This window comes from Symphodus melops, assembly GCF_947650265.1.
Source record: "Symphodus melops genome assembly, chromosome: 4".
NCBI lineage: Eukaryota > Metazoa > Chordata > Actinopteri > Labriformes > Labridae > Symphodus > Symphodus melops.
The window spans coordinates 5,103,643-5,127,824 of record NC_136694.1 but is presented as its reverse complement, the minus strand read 5'-3'; the positions used below and the strand labels follow the sequence as shown (position 1 = coordinate 5,127,824).

General features: G+C 41.8%; 3 protein-coding genes across 3 annotated transcripts; 1 reads left to right on the top strand and 2 right to left on the bottom strand.

Moving 5' to 3' along the window:
* Nucleotides 1-2,199: 2,199 nt before the first annotated feature.
* p3h1 (prolyl 3-hydroxylase 1) lies at nucleotides 2,200-13,536 on the bottom strand. Its single transcript, XM_079342048.1, has 14 exons — nucleotides 12,827-13,536; nucleotides 10,681-10,833; nucleotides 9,998-10,187; nucleotides 9,761-9,892; nucleotides 8,731-8,870; nucleotides 7,681-7,770; nucleotides 7,507-7,559; nucleotides 7,131-7,404; nucleotides 5,029-5,124; nucleotides 4,682-4,832; nucleotides 3,958-4,075; nucleotides 3,803-3,878; nucleotides 3,564-3,704; nucleotides 2,200-3,167 (listed from the first exon to the last, which is right to left on the bottom strand). Exons 1-14 carry the CDS (start codon nucleotides 13,289-13,291, stop codon nucleotides 2,580-2,582), a joined length of 2,667 nt encoding a protein of 888 aa, XP_079198174.1. The 5' UTR covers nucleotides 13,292-13,536; the 3' UTR covers nucleotides 2,200-2,579.
* A 1,337-nt stretch (nucleotides 13,537-14,873) lies between these two features.
* On the top strand, nucleotides 14,874-17,710 carry cUnh1orf50 (chromosome Un C1orf50 homolog). Its single transcript, XM_079340642.1, has 5 exons — nucleotides 14,874-15,025; nucleotides 15,592-15,707; nucleotides 15,804-15,890; nucleotides 16,509-16,640; nucleotides 17,056-17,710. Exons 1-5 carry the CDS (start codon nucleotides 14,965-14,967, stop codon nucleotides 17,239-17,241), a joined length of 582 nt encoding a protein of 193 aa, XP_079196768.1. The 5' UTR covers nucleotides 14,874-14,964; the 3' UTR covers nucleotides 17,242-17,710.
* Nucleotides 17,711-18,883: 1,173 nt separating this feature from the next.
* ap5b1 (adaptor related protein complex 5 subunit beta 1) lies at nucleotides 18,884-24,027 on the bottom strand. The gene is made up of 3 exons (XM_079342696.1): nucleotides 23,638-24,027; nucleotides 22,503-23,297; nucleotides 18,884-20,991 (listed from the first exon to the last, which is right to left on the bottom strand). Exons 1-3 carry the CDS (start codon nucleotides 23,773-23,775, stop codon nucleotides 19,057-19,059), a joined length of 2,868 nt encoding a protein of 955 aa, XP_079198822.1. The 5' UTR covers nucleotides 23,776-24,027; the 3' UTR covers nucleotides 18,884-19,056.
* Between the last annotated feature and the right edge of the window lie 155 nt (nucleotides 24,028-24,182).

The following is a 24,182-nucleotide window of genomic DNA, read 5'->3' as shown; positions in this document are numbered from 1 at the left end:
TACATGGGCTTCATTTGTAGGGCAGCGTAAAACTGTCAAACCCCTCCTCTATGGGAGCCGGCTTGTATTGTTTATGTGCTGATTACTGGGCTACCATAACAGCATACTCTGCTGTGTGTCTGTTTGTCTGACCCTACATAAACTCAACTTTACATATCTGAGAGTGTTTATACAATGAGTAGTAATGTTCCCTTAGATAAAAGTAATTTTACAATGTTAATGAGAGAATCTTTCTCACTTTTCACTTTTATACAGTACATTACACATATAAATTCTCACTGAGGTATGACCAGTGGTGGCACCCAGGATTCCTCTTGTGGTACACAGGGAGACTCCTTTGTGGGAGTTCTTGTATGTTTCTGTAAATAAAGCTGTACAAATCAAATGTTTGACAAGCAAAGCTGTGATGGCAAACAAAGGAAGCAACTATGACAGTCAAGAATATTTGCACTTGTGCCTCAAAAACTGCAAATATTGGAAAGTAAAGTGCAGCGTTAACGTCGAGCAGCACAGCAGAAACTGAAATCAATGACATATGATTCAAGTTTGGATTGTCTTTGAGTGGCACAGAGAATGGGCCCAGGCCACAGTGCTTGTTGCACTCTCAATAATAAAAATATGTGTTCTTTGTTTCTAGAAGGCCAGCACTTTGTTTCTAAGGTCCCTTAACTGTTTACAGGTCTCTTTTAACCAACACATGTTTTTCTCTCCTCACAGGTTATGTACATTATGCTATATAAGTTTTAAGTCTAGTTGCTAATGCTAACTGCACAGGTTCAACATATAATTATGTTTACTCTTAGTCACATAGGGGCTGCTAAATCTTGTTTGGGGGATTATTGTATAGAGAGGGGAGGGGGGACAGCGGGTGTGTATTGTAACTAATGTCTTGTGTCCTGCCTGTCTGTATACTGCTACTGGATGCCTTGAATTTCCCTCGGGATCAATAAAGTATCTATCTATCTATCTATCTATCTATCTATCTATCTATCTATCTATCTATCTATCTATCTATCTATCTATCTCAGGAATAAAATGGCCTCCTGTGTAAACTGCTGATGTATTTAAATAGCCTTACGTTGCTTTATTTGTTGGCTATAATGGTGGTACTTGGAGAGCCAACACTTTATGTGGTGGTATCAATCAATCAATCAATATATATCTTTATTTATATAGCGTCAATTCATAACAGGCGTTATCTCGAGACACTTTACAAAAGCAGGTAAAGGACCTTACTGTTTGTCTGTTAACATTAACAAAAGAGCAGGTAACAAGACCATGCTCATTGTTATGTTTACAAAAAGCAGGTAAAGGACCTTACTTATGGCTATATTACAAGAGTAATATAGCCATGTGGTACCCACTACCCCCATTATATATAAATATCTCCCCAGATATATGGTGAATAAAATGATGCATTTAATGATAATACTGTGATATAACACTTCAGCAGACATCGTGGTAGAGTCGGTCGTCTCTCAGCCGGAAAGTTGAGGTTTCGATCACTTCATGTCCAATGTGTTTTTGAGTATGATACTTAACCCCAAGTTGCTCCTGCTGCTTTATTGGTGGTGTGTGAATGTGTACGAATAGGATTAACCTCTCTCATCAGTGTGTGAATGGGTTAAAGTGCTCTGATTGGTCAATAAAAGAGCTATATGAAGTCCATTTACCATTTAGAAAATGTTTGCTGTTACTTTGGCCCACTTGAGAAGCACCATCATTTAAGTGTTTTCAGTCAGTTGAAATTGAACGAACTGGTGTTTGACTTTTTGAAGGGGAGGATCTTAAGGTTCACTTTTAACAGCAGCATGCACAAAGAAAACAGACACACCGGTGCAGCCTTACAAACACAAAGCTGACATGTTGGTTTTCCTGAGCAGACCCTGAGTTCTGTAAAGACACGCTGCTGAAATGTGCTGAGCTAAAGGGAAGCCAGTACAACAATGAGCACTCGGGCTTTGAATTATTCAGGCTGTAGTCCAATCACAGCAGGGGAGCAACCCAGTTTCTCCAAATCTTGAAGTTCACTACCTGAGGATTACTCTTTAAAGTGAATTTGGAATGCTTTGTTAAATAAGCTGTGAGTGTGTGACAAATGACTGAACAATGCTTCCATCCTGACACCCAGTGCTCACTGCAAGAACTGCAGCGGGTACTGACTGCATTCACTGTCTTCTATCATGAATCAAATCACTGTCATTTAGAAACATAACTTTTATTTCATTGATTCACAGAGTGGATTGACGTTTTCCTGAACAGACATAAAATAAACACCTTTTAAAAAGCTCCAAAGCTTTGCATGCCAAATAAGGACGTTGACAGTGATTTAGGCTCTCTTGCAGATTGTAAGTCAACAATTACTCAGGTAATGATGTCAGAGAAGGCAGCAGTGAAACATCAGTATCTCAGTAACTTTTTTTTAACATAAAATCATCAACCATAACCAGTTACTTTAAAGACAAAAACAGCATTTTATAGCTCAACCTTTCACTCTGTCTGCATTTAGCCACTCACATAAAAAGAACCTGTAGAAAAAGAGACACCACATACACACAGTTGCTGCAGGTGCTGTTTGATCACAGCTCCACTCTGCCTTTCTGAGAGTCTGAGGCTGACATTGCATCAGCTTTGGCTTCTTTCGAGTCCTTCTTGGCAGCAACTTTCACTGTCTTTTTTGCAGCAGGTTTCGCCTCCTTTTTATCTCCCTGCTTGGCTTGTTTTGTAACCGTCTGTTTCCCATCTTTTTTGGTGGCAGGCTTGACTTTATCTGCTGCCTTGGCTTTGGCTTGGTCTCCAGTTTTGGCTTTTGCTTTCGGAGCAGCCTTAGCTTTTGAGTCTTTTGCTGTTTTGCTAACCGGTTTTGCCTTTGCTTTTTCCTTGGGAGGGTCAGCTGGTTTGTCACCTTGTGAGTTTTCTGGTGTTTCTGGTTTTTGCTCTGCTGGTTTATCATCAGATGTAACTGGTTTTTGCTCTGCTGGTTTATCATCAGATGTAACTGGTTTTTGCTCTGCTGGTTTACTGTCTGCTTGTTCTTGGTCAGACTGGGCAGGAGGCTCTGGTGTTGCCTGTTGAGGCTCAGGGGTGTCAGTCTCCTCTTTTTTGATGAAATCTGCATCTACAGGGGTTGAAAACATCTTCAGCATTTCCTGGGCCTGGATTCTCTCCTATGGGATGGAATTGGAAATATTTGAGGTGAAAAAAAACCCAACCTCAATGCGAAATAAGCCAATTAAGAATTGAAATGTTAAAACCGCAGACAGATGAAAACCAAGTTCATACGGAATGAGATTCCTTTGATATTTCAAGGAAACCTTAAAAGAAGGACAAACACTTGCTAATTTCTTCCACATTTATGCTGGTCACAGTCAGTGCAAATCACTCTTCAATGAAGATAATGAGGTTTAAATTGGAGTACACCCTTTCAAAGTATGTATTCCTATTCCTCCTTTAGTAATTACCGAGGGAAGGAACAGTACAAAGGAGATTTTCTTTACACACTACCGGGTGCTGCGAGTAAAATTGCAGATGAACTGATGTTTTAGTTCAGAAACCAGATGTACCTTTTCCTCATGTGCAGGATTCAGGGTGAACCACAGGGCCACAGCACATCTTTGACCCTTAGTGACAGCTCGAACACCGTGGGGGTTCTCCTTCCCCGCTCCGAATCCCACCACCCGGCCACACTGTGGACGCACCTCAGCCTGGAGGAGACAGGAAATACATTTTAATAACATTATTATTATATGAACTTATACCGATAATAAAAATAGTTTATGGTGAATGAAAAAAAAAAAATTACCGTCACTGTTTTAGCGTCGAGCTCAGTGAAAATGAAATCTCCTCCTTCAAAGTCATCATTTAAGTAAAGGATGGCACTGCAGGAGAGAGACATTAAGATGTTTGTCGGTGCTCTGATTCAAGGTGTTTCTTGTTGCAGCGTGTGACTGTCCTCACCTGTAGTCCCTGTGTGTGTATGCAGGAGGTTCCTTCACACATTCGTTGAGCTCAGAGACGAGCAGACAGTTGTCCACATGAACAGGGTGACTCAGGTCCTCACGGCCCTCCTGCTTCTCTGAATAAACAAAAACACAAGGTTAAAAAGTTAGTCATCTTTTTTTAATGTGGCGCCGGTAGCCTAGTGGTTGGCTCAATCCACGGAGGTAAATCCAACAGTCCAGATTCAAATCCCCCTCTGCACGTGTCATCCTCTCTCTCTCTCTCTCTCTCTCTCTCTCTCTCTAACTTCTGACTCGTGTCCTGTCTGTCCTCACTCCTGTCACTTGGACAAAGGTTTAAAAAGCCCCAAAAATAAATGTAGTAACTAACTCCTGCTTATTGATAGTAAGTTAGGAATGTTCTTGTTATCTTAATAAGCTTTGTGTGGCACTTAAGAGGAGGACATGAGCAAAGCATATTAAGATGATAATTCATGCTGAACAACTTCTATAAATAAGCAGTAATTAGGAGGGTACTGTGAGGGCAGCCATAGTTATTGGCCTATTAGCTATAGAATATGGCTCTAATAAGCAGCTGGTATGGAAACATGTTTGTACATTAAAACATGTTGTGTAGTGGTGCATTCCCCACTTTTCTGACTCTACCCACTGTCCTATATCTCCAATAAAAGAAAAAGTTATGTAGTGAAAACTTCTCGGCAAACTGTAGCTGAAACACTCACCATCGATGGCAGAGCGACAGACCAGATGGGAGTAGGAGAAGTAGAGTGGAGTCTCCAGACGGAAGTAGGACTCCAGCACCTTCCTCACCTTCTCACTGAGGTCGAAAAACAGACGAGCGCTCTTCATTGGAATCTTCCCCTCCTGCCCGAGCTGAAGGCGCGGAAGAGACATTCACAGTGGCGACAGTTATGAAACAAATTTGAAGTCACAGTGTTAAATAGGAATGTGTTCATGATTTGTTCAGCAAAAGTCATGTTGGGTGTTTTGTACTAAGAAACACAAGGAAGTATTTAATTCCTAAATACTTGAAGTTCAGTTTTATGTTCGTGGTCAAAGGACCTCACACCTTCACAGCCTTCAAGACAGTGACTCCCTGGAACATCTCACTGGGGGAGTGTGGGGAAGGGCTCCCCCTGTAGCCGTCACCTTTAAGAGCAGCTGCCTGGAAAATAAGCACAATATCAACACAATGACACGCTGGGCTGACGGACACATTACAACATATGTAACGATCCATGGACAGAAATAGGCAAAACGTTCCGTTTAAAAAAAAAAAAATCATTCCAAAATGTAAAAAAGGAAAAAGTACTACAGTTTTAATTTCAGATTTCAAAATCATGACAACCTCTTCACACAGTTTCTTTGCCTCAAATTGAGTGATTTCCATGTTGTATTTACATTCTTAATTGTTTAAAAAATGAAATCTCTGCAAAGCTGAACAGTATAGCCATTTTTACTGCAACATGACAGTTTAACCAAACAAAGATACTTTCTGTTTAGCCACCTATACCTGAGGAAATGATCCGTGCCTACTGGACTGAGAGAAGTGGAAACACTTTATGGAGAGCTATGTAAGAACTCTCTGTGAGCTCAGGAGGGTGTGAATCCCTTCAAAGGTTTTTTCATCCAAAGTTATTCAGTTTTTTTATCCGTCTAAATCACCTGACTTAAAAACATTTTGTTAAATAAGAAAAGCGAACAACACATTTAACACATTTAATTTGTTTTTACAGTTAATCCCCAAGTTTGACGCCATGACAGAAACATATTTCTGCTTTATATTTGTCATTATCATTTTTTTAAACACCTTTTCCCCTCAGTGTTACTTTGCTTAAATGTTGCTTCGTGCTCAGGGTGGATTGATGTTGAGTCTTTAAAGATAATACATTGATAAATATGTATTGTACCTGCTCTTTTTGTAATATGTCTTGTGATAACATTTGTTGTGAATTGGCTCTACAAATTGTGTGGTTTATAGTAGCCACATCTATTTAAAGTTCTTATCGCCCTCTTCTGTATCTGAACAATGTAATTGTTGTTAGTCTTGTATGTATTAGCCAATTCCTCCCCACAGTAGGTTATATGAACAATGTTTCTATGGCAATGGTTTTGGACATTTTAGATTTAACATTACGTGGGGTCCAGCAAAGCATATCATCAATTACAATACCAAGAAATTCATAAACTCTTTTTATTTTATCATCATCATTAATCCTGATTTGAACCTAAATATTTAATTTTTCGGTTGCCAAAAATGCAAACGTTTGTTGTGAAGTGATTTCACCCATTTACATGAAGCTTTGTATCATTAGAAACATGGTAGTAGTGTTGAATGGTCATGAGTGCAGCTCTCATTTTGACCTGAGATGAGAAAAATATGTTTTTCTTTGCTTGAAAGTTTTCTTCATGTGATGCAAAAAGCGTCATATTGCATCACATAAAGAAAACTTCCAGGCAAAGAAAAACATATTTTTCTCGTCTCAGGTCAAAATGAGAGCTGCACTCATGACCATTCAACACTACTACCATGTTTCTAATGATACAAAGCTTCATGTAAATGGGGGAAGTATCCCTTTAAATTCAGTGATTACTTGTTGATATCAAACAAATTATCAATGTTTTAAATTCACTTTCTTCACTGTATTCAGAAGCTGTTTTAATTGTTCACCTTTTTTATCATCAGTAAATAATACACATTTTATGAGTTTATAAACTCAACCGATGTAATTTATATACAGTGTGAACATTTGTGGGCCGAGCACAAATCCTTGTGGGACGTCACATGGACTTCTTAGAAGTTTTGTGAAACTGTTGTTGATCTAGAGCTCGACAACCGGGTTTTTATAAGAAGAGAATATACATTTGATACAATTGGTGTGTTATTAACCTGTAATCCCATGTACATCCCATGGATGTAGCATGTAAAAAACAAATCAACCAGCCAGAGAGTCTGATATCACTCTCAATATGATAGCAGTTTTGGCACATTTTATCAAACAGTCTTATTAACTTATCATGATCTGTGTTTTTTCTTTTCATCTACTCATGATGGTTTAATAATAATGTGACTTTGCATATCAGCCATCCATCATTTAGCACAACAGAATGGATTTAAACAGGCAAAAAGTTAACTAAGTCATGGGCGGTTTCCTTCTTTACATTACTTACATTTGAGAGGCGTTGCAGCTCCCTACACTCGTCATCACTGAGCACGCCATCCAGCAGAACCCGCTGAGAGCCATTCATCTGTTTGGACGTCATTGTCACCTTGATGTCATCAAAAATCATAGTGCCACTTGAAGGAGAAGGGTCAGCTTCTTCTGGTGATATGATCATGGACATTTCAGAAGAATCCTTCTTCTTCTCCTCAACCAGAGTCTCAATCTCCTTCATCAGGTTTCCTATTTCCTCTGTGATCCTGGCTGCAGTCTCTCTGTCCGCTCTGAGACACAAAGGCAGAATGTCAGAGGCCATAACATCACATTAACAATAAACTAATAAATACACCCAATGTTAATGTGTGAGACAATGTTTTCAATCTTACTTCTGCTTTTCTCTCAGTTTCTTGGGCATGACATCTTCAGGGGTCCAAGTGTCCTGATTACAAAATGACAGTTAAGGAACAAGTCGAGTACTTCCCAGCATGAAAGCAAACTTCACCAAATGAGAGAAATGTAAAGGTTTAAAAAAACAAAAAAGAAGGAAAAAAAAGACTCACCGGATCAACAAATGTGATTCCAAAAGCTTCATATCCAAAGTAAAGCAGCTCTTTCTCCAGTATGGACTGCTGAATGTACAGCTTCACCGCCTGGAGGTAAAAATCGGACTATCCTTCATAAAACACTTTGATAAAGCTCAAAGACACATACACATCGGAAACTGTGCTCAGCTGTGTTATCAAATCCAACAAACAGTGAGGTGAAAGGGAAGATTTAGAAATCTCTGAGTCTGAGCGCCCTCTATGGGTAAGCAACAGAAACAGCACTCATAAAATCCTACAGTATCTGGACAAAGATTGTGCATTAACTTTCCATTGCAGAAGATGTATACAGACAGAACACTCTGTAATTAGGATGAAACGGATAGCCGGTAATATTAGACAATAGGAGAGACAGAAGTGGGTTTTTTTTAATAACATTTAGTTTGTTTACACTCTGTAGGTTATGATCATGACACAGTTAGCCAACATCTACCTTCTAACTAAAGCATCTGAAATGGTAATTTACACCTGTGCTTGTCCGGAATTTTAGAATGTCTCCTGTTAAAATTCAAGAATGCAAAAACCCTGACATGGTATGATCTGAATAAAACCTCATTTACGCTGTAACCTACGTAGAAGCTGTTTTATAGTGTGCTCTGTCTGTTTTTGAGTTTCAATTCACATTTCGATTCATCATTATTTAATAAATAGTTTGTGTTCAGTATGTTCAATTTGGACCATATAATAAACCTCAGTGTTAGAAACAATCACTATTTGTTCCCGACAGCCCTGTTATCATGTAAAATTGATATTAAGAGTCTGGAGCACATAACATCTTATGTAAAGTAACTTATGTTAAAACTCTTTTCATTCCCTTCAGTGATTTTGAAGTTGACCTGTGCCCCTGAATACATCTGTGTTCTAATGGAGGTTATGTTTGTTGCAAGTTGATTTAGTGCTATTAGCTTTAGAACGGGTTAACACATTGTTTAAAAAAAATAAAAAAACATTCACAGGGTGCTTCAAAAGAAAGATCACAAAACAAAGAGTGAGTGAAACAGACAGTACCTGTCTGGCTGTTAATGTTTGTGCCTTTTCTTCACCCAGCACGGCAGAATAATAAGCCAGGTTCTGGTTCATCACCTCGTCGTCAGGGTGGAACAGCAGGAAGGTCTTAGCACACTCTATGGCCTGCTCGTACTTCTCACCTGGAGAGAGTTAAATGTAGCCATCGGGGAGTGAACAGCAGGTATGAGGTCTGAAGAAGGTGTTTAAAAGAGAGCCAAGCACGAAGGCTCACAGTTATAAACAAGGTTCAGATTTTGCACAAAAAATCAGCTTCCTTGTCATGGAGAACGCTACTCATGGGGGTTTATTGTATAGAGAGGGGAGGGGGGACAGCGGGTTCAATAAAGTATCTATCTATCTATCTATCTATCTATCTATCTATCTATCTATCTATCTATCTATCTATCTATCTATCTATCTATCTATCTATCTATCTATCTATCATCTACTCCATCAAGTTTGAAAAAAATAACTATTGTTGAGACATCTTTTTTTTTCAGACACCATAGACTAAATTCAAGCAGTGGAAGTGAAACCATAGTAGAAATGTCTGGAATGTGCAGTCTTAGTATTGACTCAAAGATGCAAATCAAATTGATGTGACTGGGGAAAAAAATCACCCTTCTGCTTTCGTTAAGGTGTAACATTAAATAATTTCACTCGTGACTGGAGCACATGTCAGTCTGTTGTTCATCTCCCTCCACTCGCTCTCAGTTACTTGTATTGTATCAAATTTAAAACCCTGCTGTTTGAGCTACAGAACAGCGAAAAAAACTCTGCTTCTTTACCAATCTATTATCCTTTTTTCTTCAATAAAAAAGAAAAAATCACCAAATATCTTAAGAGCTGTGGAAACTCTACAGAAGGTCCTTTAATCATTTTCTTAAAGGCCTAATTTTCTTACGAAGTCTTGCTTATCCTTTAAATGTCTCTGGATCTCAGGTGTAACTTCCATTACTGTCAAGGACACGGCATAACAACATGAATGTCCCCCAATCCAGACAGACGAAGACAGGGCTGACAGACTCACTGTTGTAGTAGGAGAACTGCAGGTAGTTGAAGTGCGACGGCAGGAAGTCCTCAAACGGCTTGATTCTTCCAGCAGTGGAGGCCAACTCCACCGCACAATTCTGCTTACAGCTCAGTACCTGCATGTAGTGGTCTGACGCACACAAACACATTAACACAAAGAAGAACATCTCAACGCTCGACTTCCACGGGAATCTTTTCCTGCACTAAAAAAAAAACTGAAGTGTTTTTCTCTCACCTGTCATGGTCTGGAACAGGTCGGCACTGTACTCCATGTAGTTGTATCCATCGTAGTTGTACGCACCCTCACACAGCGCTCTGCAGTCCTTATCTGCAGTGAAGTACTCATCCACCGCCACTTCAAAGTGTTCAGCTGCCAGGCCGAAAGAGTCGTCGCTGTAGAAGCTCTTTCCCAGCAGGAACTCAGCCTGACCAGAGAGTAAGCAGACACCCAGTGAGCTGGTCCCATCACAGAGGACTGTTTCTATTCCTGGGATTTATGTGGTGTTGGCTTTCGAGACGTTTAACTTTCTTCTCTACATTTTGAAGGAGGCGTTCGTACATCTAACAATCTCACGAAGCGTGTGTAGGACATCAAACGATCACTTTCAAAAGGAAAATCCTGCACACTGTTCTTGCAAAGCATTCCCAGTTTATTGGTTAAAAACCACAACGTTTTAATCCCTCTCAACCTTTATCAACTTTGTTCTCAAATTCATTTTCTACCACTTGTTTTTCTTCTTGAAAACTTTGGCCAGTTGCAGCATGACACCACACATTATCTTCCTGCAGAGTATGTCATGAAGTATTAACATATAACCAAAAACATACATAGAATTATATCGTTCTCCTCCCCCACTAAACCCGACCTTTGAGGACAAAAATCCCATTTAAGTGAACCGAGGAGGGGTTTGCTCTCACCATATGTGTCCTGGCCTCTAAATCTTTGAAGTCCTCTTCCTGTACTCCTGCCATCATCTTGTAGAACTCCAGGTTCTGTCTCATCTCAACGTGATCTGGGTTGGCCAGGAAGAATGTGTGGGCAGCTGCCACTGCCTTGTTCAGCTTATTGATCTGGAAAAAGAAAAAAAGAAAAAGAGAGAGAGAGAGACACAGGTTCAACTCATAATCTTTGATTGAAGGTGTAATCAGAAAGAGCCGATTAACTCTTACTGCCGAACGTGTTTGTCAGAGCTAAATCGTTTCGCCCCCCCTGGGAGCATAGCATAAACTGTCAACACAACACTCTTATGACTGTGTTTAGTTCAATATCCAACACGCAACTGAACACGACGAGTACAGATGATTCAAAGCAACAAAATCATTTATTTTAAGTAGATTTTGTCCTCTTGGGAATACAACACGAACTCTTTTTTAACCTGTCACTACAGCATGTCCACCACCTAACCTATGCTACTTCTGCTTCTCTTTAAGTTCCTGCGATTCATTTTTCGCTAGTAATAAAAAGAATACTGATGCCTCTATTTGACCTTTAAAAGCCAAAAAACGACAAGGGACAGGACTGATCACCGCTCACCAGGTGTCAGACACGTTGAGGGACAGTATGCTGCTTAAACAACCTTTTTTAATGTTTCAACAGGTTCACGGTGAGTGACACGTCTGACTGCGTAAAGAGGGCAGGGGGAGTTTTTATCACACACATGTATGGGCAAGAACAGCAAAGAGCAAAGAGGTACAACGTTATGATTGTGGAGAGGAGCTTTAAGTTGCTTGTTGCTGTTTGGAAAAACAGTCTGTAAGGTTTTGAGCTGTCTGATAGATATAATACTAAGTCAAATGAACTGTACATTTGAAGGTAACATTAAAACAAAGAGCTGAAAGTTGCTTCATTCTTTTCACAATAAAAAGTCATTTAAATAGAACGTGTATTGATTTTACAAATGCACTATACTAAGCAGACACTGGCTCTGTTTTGGGACTGTTCCTCACAAGTTGCTGTTTTTATGTTCGATCATACAACTGGTGACTTCAAAGCTTTCCTGCTAAAGACATTCCTCGGAGAGAATTGAGAGTTCACTAAAACTGTACAGAGGGAGAAACAAAACTTGGGTTAGTAGAAGAGCTCATCTGAAAGTGACATTTAAGTAGGCTAACTGTAACCTGCTTGCATGCAAGAGTTGTAACCAGTGACGTAGTTCAGGTCCATGCAGGAATACAGAGTATCAACTTATTTTTCAGTCTCTATATACCTACTTCGAAAATATCTCCTCTGATTCACTACTGTGACAATATTCAGGGCACTGGGTCAATGACAAAGAGGAGTCATACATGTCCCAGTTTACAACAGAGGCTGTTTATCCTCAGCTGTATGGGTCAAAATTAAGAGTATACTTCTTCAGGCACACTACACCACTGGCTTTGAGCTTCAGTCCAGTAGTTCTGATCCACAGGAGTTTTGGCTGTCTAAGTCTCCAAGGAGAAAAGCAGCTTTATAGCAGTCCATTGTTTTCATTTTCAACATCTTTGCTCATTCATGATTTAAAAAGGAAGCTATTGCAGAAATGCAAAGTGTGATATCTAATAAGATATTTCTTCCAGTTGCAAAGATTTAGATTCTGCACCTCCTCTTTTTAATAGCTGTTTTCAAGTTGTGTCTGAAAATAGTGTTTTAGGATACAGAAATAAAATTATTATATAACTTTCTATAATCCCTATGTACCAATAACGCATTAATAACTTTTTTGCACGTTTGAGCCATTCAGGAGCATTAGAAAGCAACTCTTAGGCCTTTAAACCGCTGGATCCCAAACATCTACGTCCTCACGTTAGACTTCACACAGAAGCTGACTCCACCTTAAGACGTGGCATGAGAGTCTTGGTTTTTGGGGGTTGGGGCATTTACAGTATCCAACTCCACAGAAACTCTGAGTGCACGTTTGAATGAGATAACAATATGTTCATATTCATCAATGCGTTTAGTAAGAACTTCAAATAAAAAAACATGTTCATCGTTTATGTGTGATGCACTGATTTGCTACGATAGGAAAACACTGATTGCAGCCCCAGCTTTACGCGTGTCGCCTCTATTCTCCTGAAAACTTTATACCTTAAAATATGCGACTTGTAAGTAGTTATACGGGGTCCTCTTCTTAAACTCCAGCTCCACATCTTCAGTGACTTCATGAAGAGTTGGCGAACCCAGTTTCTCCAACTCACAGGAGTTCACACAGTCTGCCCGTTTCAGGATTTTCTGGAAGAAGCCCAGGTCATCTACAGACCCGGCCCCCGGTATGGAAACTCCAAGGCCGTCCGAGCGATGTCCGAAAGCGGTCTGGTTGGCACAGCTGAGTCGGCACTGAGCCTTCACACTGCGGACCGTAGCTTTGTTCCTGAGAGCCTTCTCCATGTTCAGGATGACCGACAACCATTCTCCCCTGTTGTACGCGTCCACCGCCGTGTCGAAGAGGAAATCAAATGGCTCCAAAACGAAGCGAGAATTGCTCTGAGAATTATCCGAAAAGCACAGAGGGAACATCAGGCAGACGCATGTTAGTACATAACGGAGCTCCATGATGCCATAAAGTCAGGACTCTGCGTCTGAGCCAGGACCGAGAGCCGGTACAGAGAGGAGGGCAAACTTTTCTCCAGCACTAAACTTGTCTGGAGGTGGGATTTCAACAGTGCACCCCCTCCTTCCCCCAGAATATCTCACATTTCGGTTTTATACTGTAGCCTAAAATAAAACAATGTTTTGGGTCGACAATTTTCAAGAAGAAATGCAAATATTATTATCGGCATAAGTCACCTTTATTTACCACTTCTCAGTCATCATTTGAATGTTTACTTTGTCTCCTTAAATTGGGACTTCATTCAAATTAAGTTGGAGTTGCTCGATTTTAGATCAGTGGGCCAAAGATTAAAAGCTAATCTGGGTTAGTAAATGTGCAGAGGAGGCAGAGAATATGGAATTGCATGAATTAGTCCTATTCATGGGTTGAACATTGTTGGCTTGTTTTTGAATGTGCTGTTCTATCTGAACGTTTGTTGCCATGACTCAAAACACATATACGACAGAACACGATATAGTAGCTGAGTTTACCTTTACTTTCTAATTCAGATAGCCTACAGACAGCTAATTTAAAGAATAAGACTTATACTTTCTTAACAGTTCTTTTTGTTGTTCTCAAATCTGGAGACTATGTGCAAAAAAGGAAATACAATGAAACAAACAATAGGCTGCTAAATTCTAGGTGTAAATTTGTCTTTGCTCCAATAGGCTATATATCAACTCAGCCATCTAATTGTTATTTTTATTTTGATCAAGACAATAACATTTGTCTGCAAAGACAAGATTGCACCTTCTTATGAACCTTTTAACATCCAATTTATATACGAGGCTGACATAGACATGTCGTAGCAATAATGCTACGCACTGTTTTAATGACTGTTCTGTCTTTCTAAAAGTGAAACTGTACTGTGTATATGTCTATGTATTACTTTGTTCTGTTATGTTTTCCTCCTGTAGCCTATTTAATTAATGTAAATGTGATTTTATTTTTTTTAGCTTTTTGCTGATTATATTCCTAGTTCTGTAGCTGTTGTAACAACAATAATACATCTTTTATTTTATCTTAGGCCATTACATATGGCTGCACACATCGATAAGACAACAAATGCTGTACTAACATATTTTCAGGAGAGTAAAGAGCAGCTCTGTTTGCTTATAAAGACAGCAAGGTGTGAAGGAGCACACACACAAATTACTCTCTCTTTCTAAATGGGTGGGGGGGGGTTAAACAAGTTTCAAATAATCAGCCTGCTATCATGTAATCTACGCGTTTTAGTTGTAGGACTGATTCTTGTTTTTGGTTGTGTGTGATCTCTCAGTGGTGACACATTTTTATCACTGTTTTTAGTGTTTCTGTAACATCGCTGGCTGCTCTTGGCATGCCTGATAACAAAACAAAGACGCAGGACCATTATAAACAAGAAAAACTGAAGAACGAAAAATTGATTTTAACATTTATTTCTTGATGATGTAGTCTGAATAAAATTTTTCATTTGACAAAAAAGCTCCACATATTTATTTTATCATAAATGGCAGGCACAAATTAAGACCACTATTTTGTCAGAATGGGGCGGAGATGAAGGACCCTGTGACACCTCTTACAAAACTAAACCAGCAGGCTGGTGGTGATTGCATTTTTGAAAACTGTCTGACTGTAGTGTGTAAAGTAAAAGAAGATGTCAGGGAACATGGACAGGACGGTCAGCCTCCCAAACCAGCCTGACAGAACCACCACAGGTAACATACAACTCCCAGTGAGGCTTGTTTTAAACCTCATGTACACACTCTCACTGAATATCTTACAAATGTGTTGTTGTAAACTTGATCAATTATTGATATTCAGTCATGTTCACAATATCCTGGTGTCGTCACATTAGAGGATACATTAATGAGCAGCTGTAGTCAAACGAGCCTGACATGCTTTATTGTTTATGTGAATTATTAATTATATTTCAACTTGGGTTGGGTTTTTTTTTTAAATTTGATTTTTGCTGCAATTTTCTTTTACATGTTGTTTAAAATGATACTCAACTAAAGCGCGACAGCACAAAAGGCTAGCATTACTTGTATGTTGAGTTTTGTGTAAATGAGCTCATGTTGCTGTGTCTGCCTGTTACAGTCTGTAGTGACAAGTTCAACAGGCTCAGCAGATGTGACATTACAGCAGCTGCAGTCTTGTAGTAGTAGTAGTAGTAGTAGTAGTAGCATTTGCAGTGACATTCCCCTCAGTAATTACTTTAGTTTCTGTAACTAACGTGATGTAACTTGACTTGTGATGTAACCCTGTGTGTGTATGTGTTTAGTAACTCTGGTTGAGAGCAGCAGCGCCCCCAGCGGCCTGGAACTGGTCAGCTCCTACCAGACCCACAGAGTGGGAGACCCCATGGACCTGGTGTCACTGGCAGCACAGGTTCAGAGGGTATGGACTGAGAATAAAGAAAAAAAAACAAGGCTTTTATTACATGACATCCTGATGGAGATAAACATAAAATATGATCATAATTTTACTTTTTAGGGAGATGATTTCATTAAAGCCAATGCTTGCAACAGACTCACGGTCATTGCTGATCAGATCAGATACCTACAGGAGCAGGCAAAAAAGGTAAGAGTCCATACACTGAGCAGGCTATTCATATGAACATGATAGGATCACTACCATTAACCTTGTTTCTGCAAATACTTCATTCTGCATTTTAGCACACCAAGACAAAATACATCCACTTAAAGTTAAATGAAAATGTGTATTTTTGTGGATAAGATGTGTTTTATATAAAACCGTGTTTCAGAGAGAGTTTGTTAAAAATACATCTTCAAAGGCGACATATGATGAAAATCCACTTTTGCATAGTTTTTGAACACATATGAGGTAACTTCAGTGTCCACCGGCACACAACATGTAAAATAAATCCATTCAGTCCTTTGTTTGTGGTCTGTCTTACAACACGGAGAAAAGTGCTCGGTTTCAAATATCAGCGGACAACATTCAGATCTGACACGTCTTTTCAGGAAATCTGCTGTTCTGAAAAATAGAATACACTTTCAAAAGAAACAACTTCATCAACTTTATTTATACAGCACCTTTCATACATAAAACATGCAGCCCAAAGTGCTTCACAAAAGAGAAGACCGAACAGAAAGAATGTCAACTCTTTGTATTGACATTAAAAAGAAGACGAGAAGGCTTTCTGTTCAGTCAACATTTGTTTTCTTGTCTTTGTAGGTCTTAGAAGAAGCTAAAAGAGATGCTGACCTCCACCATGCTGCCTGTAACATAGTGAAAAAGCCAGGCAACATGTACTACCTCTATGAACGGCAGACGGGACAGAAATACTTTTCTATCATCTCTCCTAAGGTGAGTAAACATACGATAGTGGTGCACATGCATTTACAAGGATTTTTTTTTTTTTTTTTTTCTGCCTTTGACTTTATGTCACTCTGTGTTTACTCTGAGTGTTGCATATGCACTGTACCTATTGCTTAACTTCCTCTCAGGCTGAGCGCTGCACAGATGATAACACGTGAATGTATAAGTGAACATGTCAATGTTCAAAGTCCATGTGATCCCGCAGTTAGGTGAGGCAAAAACTCTGGGCTGTTCAGGAGAGATACGACTGGTTTGACTTGTGTTTTGTTTTTTTCTCATGGTGAGATAATGAAAGGAAAGTCAGTGAACTCTGAAGGAAAAAGCTTATCGCGTATGACTTTGACTGCCCACCTCGCTCTGCACAGCTCACCAAAAACCTTTTTCTCTGCCTTCTCTTCGACAGGAATGGGGTCCAAGTTGCCCTCACACGTTTGTCGGAGCCTTCAAACTGCAACACGACATGTCCTGGACTCCCGTCGACGAGGTGGAGAAGAGGGACTCGGAGATCGCCATCATGGACAAACTTTTGAGCCAGCAGATAGCTTTGCCTCCGTGCATAGGACCCAGCTTCAAGGGCCTCTCCGACTAATGGACTACTGAAACAAGGAGCACACTTTTTAAAGGACATGCTTACGATAGTCTTAAATCAGTATAAACTGAGTAACCCATCGATGGACAGGAATCACTGAAATCAAAACAGTTTCATGATGACTTTCAGTAAATACAATACTGCAAGTTTCTGTTGTATGCACATGGACGTCTGATGCTGGATAGTCATCATTTCAATCTCAGAATGCTTTTCTGAAATATCAAATGAGGCTTCTCTGACAAGCCTGTGATGGACACCAACAAATAAAGCTTTCATACGTTGGCCAGTTAGGCTTTTATCAAAGTTGTTTCTCTGATGTTTCACTGGTGACATCACATTGATTACAGGGATTAGATTTAAGACTATCCTGTTGAGTTTTTTTATAAAACAGGAAGTCCTGTTTAGATTCTGTGTACTGAAACACAAAACACACAGAGAGGCCCAACAAATGGGAAAAACGTTTACCTTTTTTTTTTTTTTTTTGAATTTATTTTATATACGGATCATAATTAAGTCCCCAAAAGTAAGAACAGCACACAAGATAATCCAATTGTCCACACATGGTTGTAACTTGTGCGCACACTATTTATGTTCTACTTTTTGGGGCTTCAGGGGCACCGTAGTTTTGAGTGCCAGAAGTCACTTTCTTCACTACTTCTGTTGGGGTTGTATACACCACGACTGCAGCCTACATTATTATAATAGAATGATTAAATAACCTCAAATCAAGAAATTCCTCCACAGTAAGTCACAAGGTCTCTCCAGTGCAGCGCGATGATCCATCAGAAAGGTGTGAAATTGCATTTTGAACTCTTCAGTGCCAAAACGTCTCTCAGCCTAAACGATTCCATGTTGTTCCTGTAAGATGTATTTGACTCTCTGAGGTCACCACCTGCTGGACAATATTCACATTTATTTTTACATTTATTTGGCAGCAAAATACAAATTAAGACAAAGAACAAGTTATGTTAAACAAAGTGACACGTCAGGCAAAAAAAAAAAGGGACAGAAACCCGAGAAGACAAGAAGTGACAGAAGGGCCTGAAATCAAAAGCCCACAGTTCAGCACTAATCTTTCGTGCAATCCTGCTAGTTAGAGTTATGTTTTTTAGAGAAAGGAGATTATTTCTAATCTTTCATTGAGCAAGTAAATCGCTGTTCATACTTTAGCAGGTGTTCATGTGCATTTTTCATATTGGATTTCCTCAGGATCAATAAATTCTCTCTCTCAAAACTTTCCGACGTGTCAGACAGCCCACGAATGCAACATCATTCTCAGTATTTGCTGAACTCCACTTTCAGTTTTACTGTCTTTACTTGTTTCAATCAGTCGATTTGTTTGAGGTTGATTAATCGATACATTGATTAATACAAACCTGCAGAAGACGAAGATCAGAGTCATTGTTCTCTTCTGTAAAAGTTGTAGTCTGGCAGGTTTTTGCTCCTGTCCTGTTGTGCACAATGACGTCAAGAAGAGAGATAAACCAGCTGAGATATTCTACAACAAAAAGTGACTCTTTGTTTAACATGTTGACTGCTAACTTAAAGCTCAACTCTTGACTCTGTTTATTTTGCACAGCCATGATCATGTTGGAGCCGTACAGTATGACATCAGGGACCCTCTGTCCTCACTAACTATTTGTTAAATGATTGACAAGAACATCAGGTTTAAGAAGTGGTTTTATTACATTGGCGACGAATTAAAGTGCAAAAACATAGTTTTTAATCATCTCTGTTTGACAGTTTGGGGGTTAAAGGACTGAAAAAAGGTTGATTTTTGTTAAAAGCAAGCTGCTAATTAAAAACCAGGCAGTGTCATGCTTCACAGTCAGCGCTGAGATTCTTTGGCGAGCTTGTGATCGTCAGCAGATATGAACTTATGTGAGGCAGAAGCTGCCAGTCGTCTGTCGAGATCTTGAAGTGCACGGCGTCTTCCTCAGCCTGGACTTTCAGCAGCACGTGGGACCGAGGAGGGAGGAAGAAAAGCACTTTGATCTCGTCTTTTCCAAACCTCGGCATGAGGAAGGGAAGGAAGTGTTCCTTCACCAAAGCAACCAGAGCGTCCTCCTCCAGCTGGCAGCAGAACAGGCTCGTGGCACGGCCTTCTAGATCCTTCTCTCCGCTCTCCGAATTCATTTCATCCCATAAACTTTCAAACAAGCTCCGTTTTTCGCTTCGTCCCCAGGCTGAGGGAACGGGCGGAGGAGAGAAGGTCTGTTGGAAAGCCACGTGGATGTCGGGCAGGGCCGTGAGCCACGTGAGCCCGTCCTGCGTGGTGAAGAGGGCGCTGGCCTGGAGGACGGTGGGGTACGGACGCTTCGGCTTCAGTCTCAGCCGCACGGTGGGCGGCGGTCTGTCTCTGAACAGACAGGGGACGCTGATGTCACTCAGCTCTTCATAGTGGCCGTCTGTGAGGGTGAAGTGGAGGCATATGCTGAAGAGCTGATCAAAGTGGGAGTGGTCTGTTCCCCACATCAGCAGGTAGTTTAAGGTGACGTCAGAGGCAAAGCTAGACTCGTCAAACTGAGCTCTGTAGTCCGTCAGTGCGGCGTGAGGACGGGTCTCTGAGTTCTGCTCACTCTCCGTATCCGTGTGTGTCGCCTCATCTTGCTCAGATCGGACCTCGACCAGCCTGATTATGGCGTTCTCCGTGTGGTGGATGCTCAGCGCGCTCGTCAGCCCCTCGCTCTCAGCCATAATGGAAGACAGCGTTCTCTTCTTGACCTGCCGCCCCCCCTCGCTCAAACCCTGTGCCAGCACGCTGACCAGCTTCTCCCGGGACAGCGTGGTCAGGAGGCTGTAGTAGAGGCGGGCGTGGTCCTGGATGTCCGTGTCGCCGTAGTTGCAGGCCAGATGCTGGAGGATGTCGGCCTGCGGGAGGAGCAGCGAGTCCAGGCTGGGGTGGTCGAGGAGTCGGCGACAAATGCCCAGCAGGCTGTTCCCCAGACGCCAGTCGCCGCCACCCATGAAAAGCGAGGCGGGAGATTGAGCGGTGACGCCGGAGAGGAAGCTGAGGGTGCTCTGCTGGGGGATTTCTCCTTCTTCGGCCACTCGAGCGAGCGTTTTGAGGTGTTGCCTCAGATCCTGCGGGTTGAGTTGGGAAAGCGGGGCCTCGGTGATGACTCCCTGGAGAGCTCTGAGGAGCCTCAAAGCCCAGTCGGACTCGGGGAGCTTCTCCTGGGTTTGGTCGGCCAGGTTGATGAGCTGTGGCGCCAGGTGGGTGTGGCTAAAATATAGCGTACACAACTTCTCCAGCAGGCTGTTAGCGAAGCGCTCCAAGTGACTGAAGTGGAAAAGGAAGAGGAAGGCGGCTCTAAAAAAGGTGACGACAAACTCCCGGCTGCCTCCGTGTTCCACGATGTGCAGCAGCGAGTTGAGATGTTCGTAAAGGTACGCCAACCCTAAGCTCTCCTCCCCCTCCTCCCCCTCCTCCAGGTAGACCAAAGACAGCAAATTAAGGCGAGCCAGCATGGTGGCGCTGTCGTTAAGCACGGTGGGCAGTAGAGCCGAGGCGAGCCGGGGGGTCAGCAGCACCGGGAGGGTCTCGTCGCCGCCGTCGCCGCAGCCGATAGGCCGGTTCTCGGGGAAGTGCAGGATCCAGTCCATGTAGAGGAGCTTCTCGGGCGTGCTCAGCAGCGGGTGCTGCGAGAGAACCACCAGCCGCTTCAGGACGAACGCTTCGTCTTCAGCGCTGAAGAGGCTGTCCGTGAAGGCGCACTTCATCAGCAGAGTGGCGTGAAGGAGGCAGACCTGGAGGGAGCAGGGGAGGGGAAGCAAAGATTAGAGAAAGGAAACGTATGGCTTCAGTTCAAACCGACGACTCTTTGAGGAGTCCAAACGTACAACAACACGCTTCTCTCGTATCTGACAGTTATCACCAAAAAGCCCTTTTCTGCACTTTTCATCAGGAGAGCTTTTTTTTTTGGAATATTTCATGGACCAATCAGCTGTTGTCACTGAGTCAACAGATTTCACAACTCTTTGCTCCTCAGCAAAGTCCACTAACCATCCTAACCACTCCGTACTTCGAGAGTTGTTTCTGGATTTGCAACAAAAAGTCTGTCAGTGGATGCAGGCGGCGTGTCGCCGGTCATAAGATGTCTTAGCTTCACTGCACTGAAATAGATACTGTTGCTCTTGTTTTGTATTTATATCATGTGCTTAATGTGGTTGTAATCACACCTTTTTGCAGCTGTCATGTTTGTGGACATGAACCTCCTGACTGATGATTATTAACGCTCTATAAGGCGAACATAGTGTGGAGGCACGGTTCTGAAATATCACTCTCTGGTGCTCGAACTTTAACAGCCGATCATTCTGAGGCTGTCTCATTGTTACAAACAATAATCCGCTGACCTCTTTATAAACAGTTTTTTTAATTGAAGTATTGAAAGCTGGGCGAGGTCTGCATGTCTGTAACAGTGGTGATTCTGGGGGTCTGTTGGGGCCCTCGGCAAAAATCGATTGGGATCCCCTCCAAAATCATTATTTTCCTCCTCCCCCCCCCACACACGGATGACTCCTCTTCATTTAACCTTCATCATGCTGATGAATCATGCTTTTGACCCTTATTAGAGGGACTGCTGTGGTTTAAAATTTGGGGGCCCCCTACTGGCATGGGGCCTCAATCAATTGGCTGCCCTGCCTGTTGACAAGCTGTGCCTCTGTGACATTTCCTGCAAGAGAATGTGTGGTGCTGATTGCTCCAATGCTCCCCAGCTGACTATCTCAGGTTTTGATGAAATTCGGCATACGTTCGGCTGCAATGAAGGTGTAAGTAGTTCCTGAGATACAGTACTCCTATTTTAAGGAGGCCTTTACTCATGTGCTCTGCAGTGCTAAAAATAAACATACCCATCTAAATTTCCGCTAGAATTTCAAAAATAAAATTAGTTTTGGCCTAGGTGGTTTAGTTTTAGCACAACCTGTATACACAATTTATCCAAATCTGAGATTGTCAGGTGGGGCACTTGGCATGATAGGAGCCTTACAATATATATATTTTTTTTTGACGAACATTTGACTCTGACAAGGAGTCCAGGAGAGGAGGAGTCAGTCTAATTGTTTTATTTGATTTTTTAAAGGACGAAAACACCCAATCCTATCTGTACCACCAACTACCACTTCACTCCATTGATTGATGTCTGAGCCAAAATAAAAGTTGCAAACAGTTGTTGACACCACTTCTGCTTAAAAACAGCAATAATAAGGAAACAATCATAGACCCTATTTAACTTTTGTTTGTTTTTTTCAACACAAACCTCACTCGTGCCCAGCAGCCTCAGCAGCTGAGCTCTGAATACAGACGGAGGAACACCCGGGACCATGGCAACCACCTCCGTCAGTCTATAAAGCAGTGAAGCCTGACACATCGGAGTCATGAGGTAGGACTCCTCCAGGAGAGAGGACAGCACCGAACGCAACTCCTTACTATCCGACCCAGTCTGGAGGGTGGGAACTGTACCCATGGGTCCCAGGATGAGAGAGGCCAAGAAGGCTGAGTCTTTGTTTTTCGTCGTGTCTGAGTCCTGCTCTGCTTCCCATGCCACTGTGGTATTTCCACCCAGAAGAGCCTTAAGATGTTCAGCACCAGCTCCAGCCTCCTGGGTGAGCTGATACACTGCATTTCTGAGCACCAGAGTGTGAAGTCCAGCATAGGCCTGGTGGAGTCTGGAGCCTTCTCGCTGACGTAGCCCACCAAAGAGCTCCAAGTGCTGGGAGAGAAGGCCCGGAGAGCAGGCCTCCAGCTCCCGCAGGCAGTCGCAGGCCGTGGCCCGTAAAGATCGAAGAGCTCCATCACCTTGAAGGTCGCTGGTGTCCTGAGCCAACTGGAGCAGCAGGTCTAGGAAATCTTGAGACACACGGGATTGATTGCTTACGCAGGACGTGCAGATGAGCACAGAGGTAAGGGCCAGGAGGAGTTGGCAACGAAAGTGGACATATTTGGAAGGACACTGTGCAAACACGGACATAAGCTCCAGGGCGCTCTCCTCTCCCACTGAGTCTGATGGACATAGTAGAGTTGGGTACTCACATATGGGGGACAACAGGAGGACCTGAGATGGAGGAAAAGAAAGAACAGACTGGTCAATAAACATCCAGAAAAGTTAAGTCATTTTGTTCATATACAGCAGCATGTTTAAAAACAACTAGTGTTGCCCAAAGTGCTTTGCAGAGACGATAATAAACAACACCACATACTATTCAAGATTAATAAGACGATATCAGTGAAATAATGAAAAAAAATCTTTAAAATGTCATTAAAGTCACAACAGATAGGCTACATAAAAACCATTTAAAGCCACTGTGTACTAATACAGCATGAGACTGTAACACATGTGAGGAAGAAGGTGAAGTGAAGAGAAGAGCATTTCCCTCCTCAGTGTTTCCTCTTACCTTGACACTATAACTGGCTCTGTCATCTCGCAGCTCACGCAGCAGCTCTGCGAGGAAAGCTTCAGCTGTTGTGCCTGACAGGAAGAGCGACGGGCTGCTGCTGAATGCAGAGATTCTCTCAGTCCAGTTCGCAGCCATTATGGCTCAAAGTTCAAACCTGTACCACGTGAACACTTTCACCATCGACAACTCAATAAAAGTAGATCCACACAGTAGACTTTAAACTTAAAAAATATCACAAAGCACCCTCCAAGACAACCGAGCATCTACAGCGATGGGTCCCTTGTTGTGTCACGTGAATATTTCATCTTTGCACAGTGAAATTAGCGCCCCCTGCTGCTGTGGAGGGCAGACCGAGAGTCACGCGGCGTTGTTTAGCAAAAACCTTTTATTATATCACGTGCGTTTCTTTGTAATAAGACTTTAAACGATTTAAAGAAGTAATCTTAATCAACAATACACATTACGATACATGTGAGGCAGTACAATTACAAGCTTCTCCCTTAAATGCAGATCAAAATACATTAGATCTCAAAATGGAAATG

Coding starts and splice junctions, on each gene's coding strand:
- ap5b1 (XM_079342696.1), bottom strand. CDS start 23,775: ATGGCTGCGAACTGGACTGAGAGAATCTCTGCATTCAGCAGCAGCCCG. Junction 23,298..23,637: donor GAGCCAGTTATAGTGTCAAG/GTAAGAGGAAAC, acceptor CCTCCATCTCAG/GTCCTCCTGTTGTCCCCCAT. Junction 20,992..22,502: donor GGCTGCTGGGCACGAGTGAG/GTTTGTGTTGAA, acceptor TGCTCCCTCCAG/GTCTGCCTCCTTCACGCCAC.
- cUnh1orf50 (XM_079340642.1), top strand. CDS start 14,965: ATGTCAGGGAACATGGACAGGACGGTCAGCCTCCCAAACCAGCCTGAC. Junction 15,708..15,803: donor TGGCAGCACAGGTTCAGAGG/GTATGGACTGAG, acceptor TTTACTTTTTAG/GGAGATGATTTCATTAAAGC. Junction 15,891..16,508: donor TACAGGAGCAGGCAAAAAAG/GTAAGAGTCCAT, acceptor TTGTCTTTGTAG/GTCTTAGAAGAAGCTAAAAG.
- p3h1 (XM_079342048.1), bottom strand. CDS start 13,291: ATGGAGCTCCGTTATGTACTAACATGCGTCTGCCTGATGTTCCCTCTG. Junction 10,188..10,680: donor TAGAGGCCAGGACACATATG/GTGAGAGCAAAC, acceptor CTCTCTGGTCAG/GCTGAGTTCCTGCTGGGAAA. Junction 4,076..4,681: donor CTGTCGCTCTGCCATCGATG/GTGAGTGTTTCA, acceptor TTGTTTATTCAG/AGAAGCAGGAGGGCCGTGAG.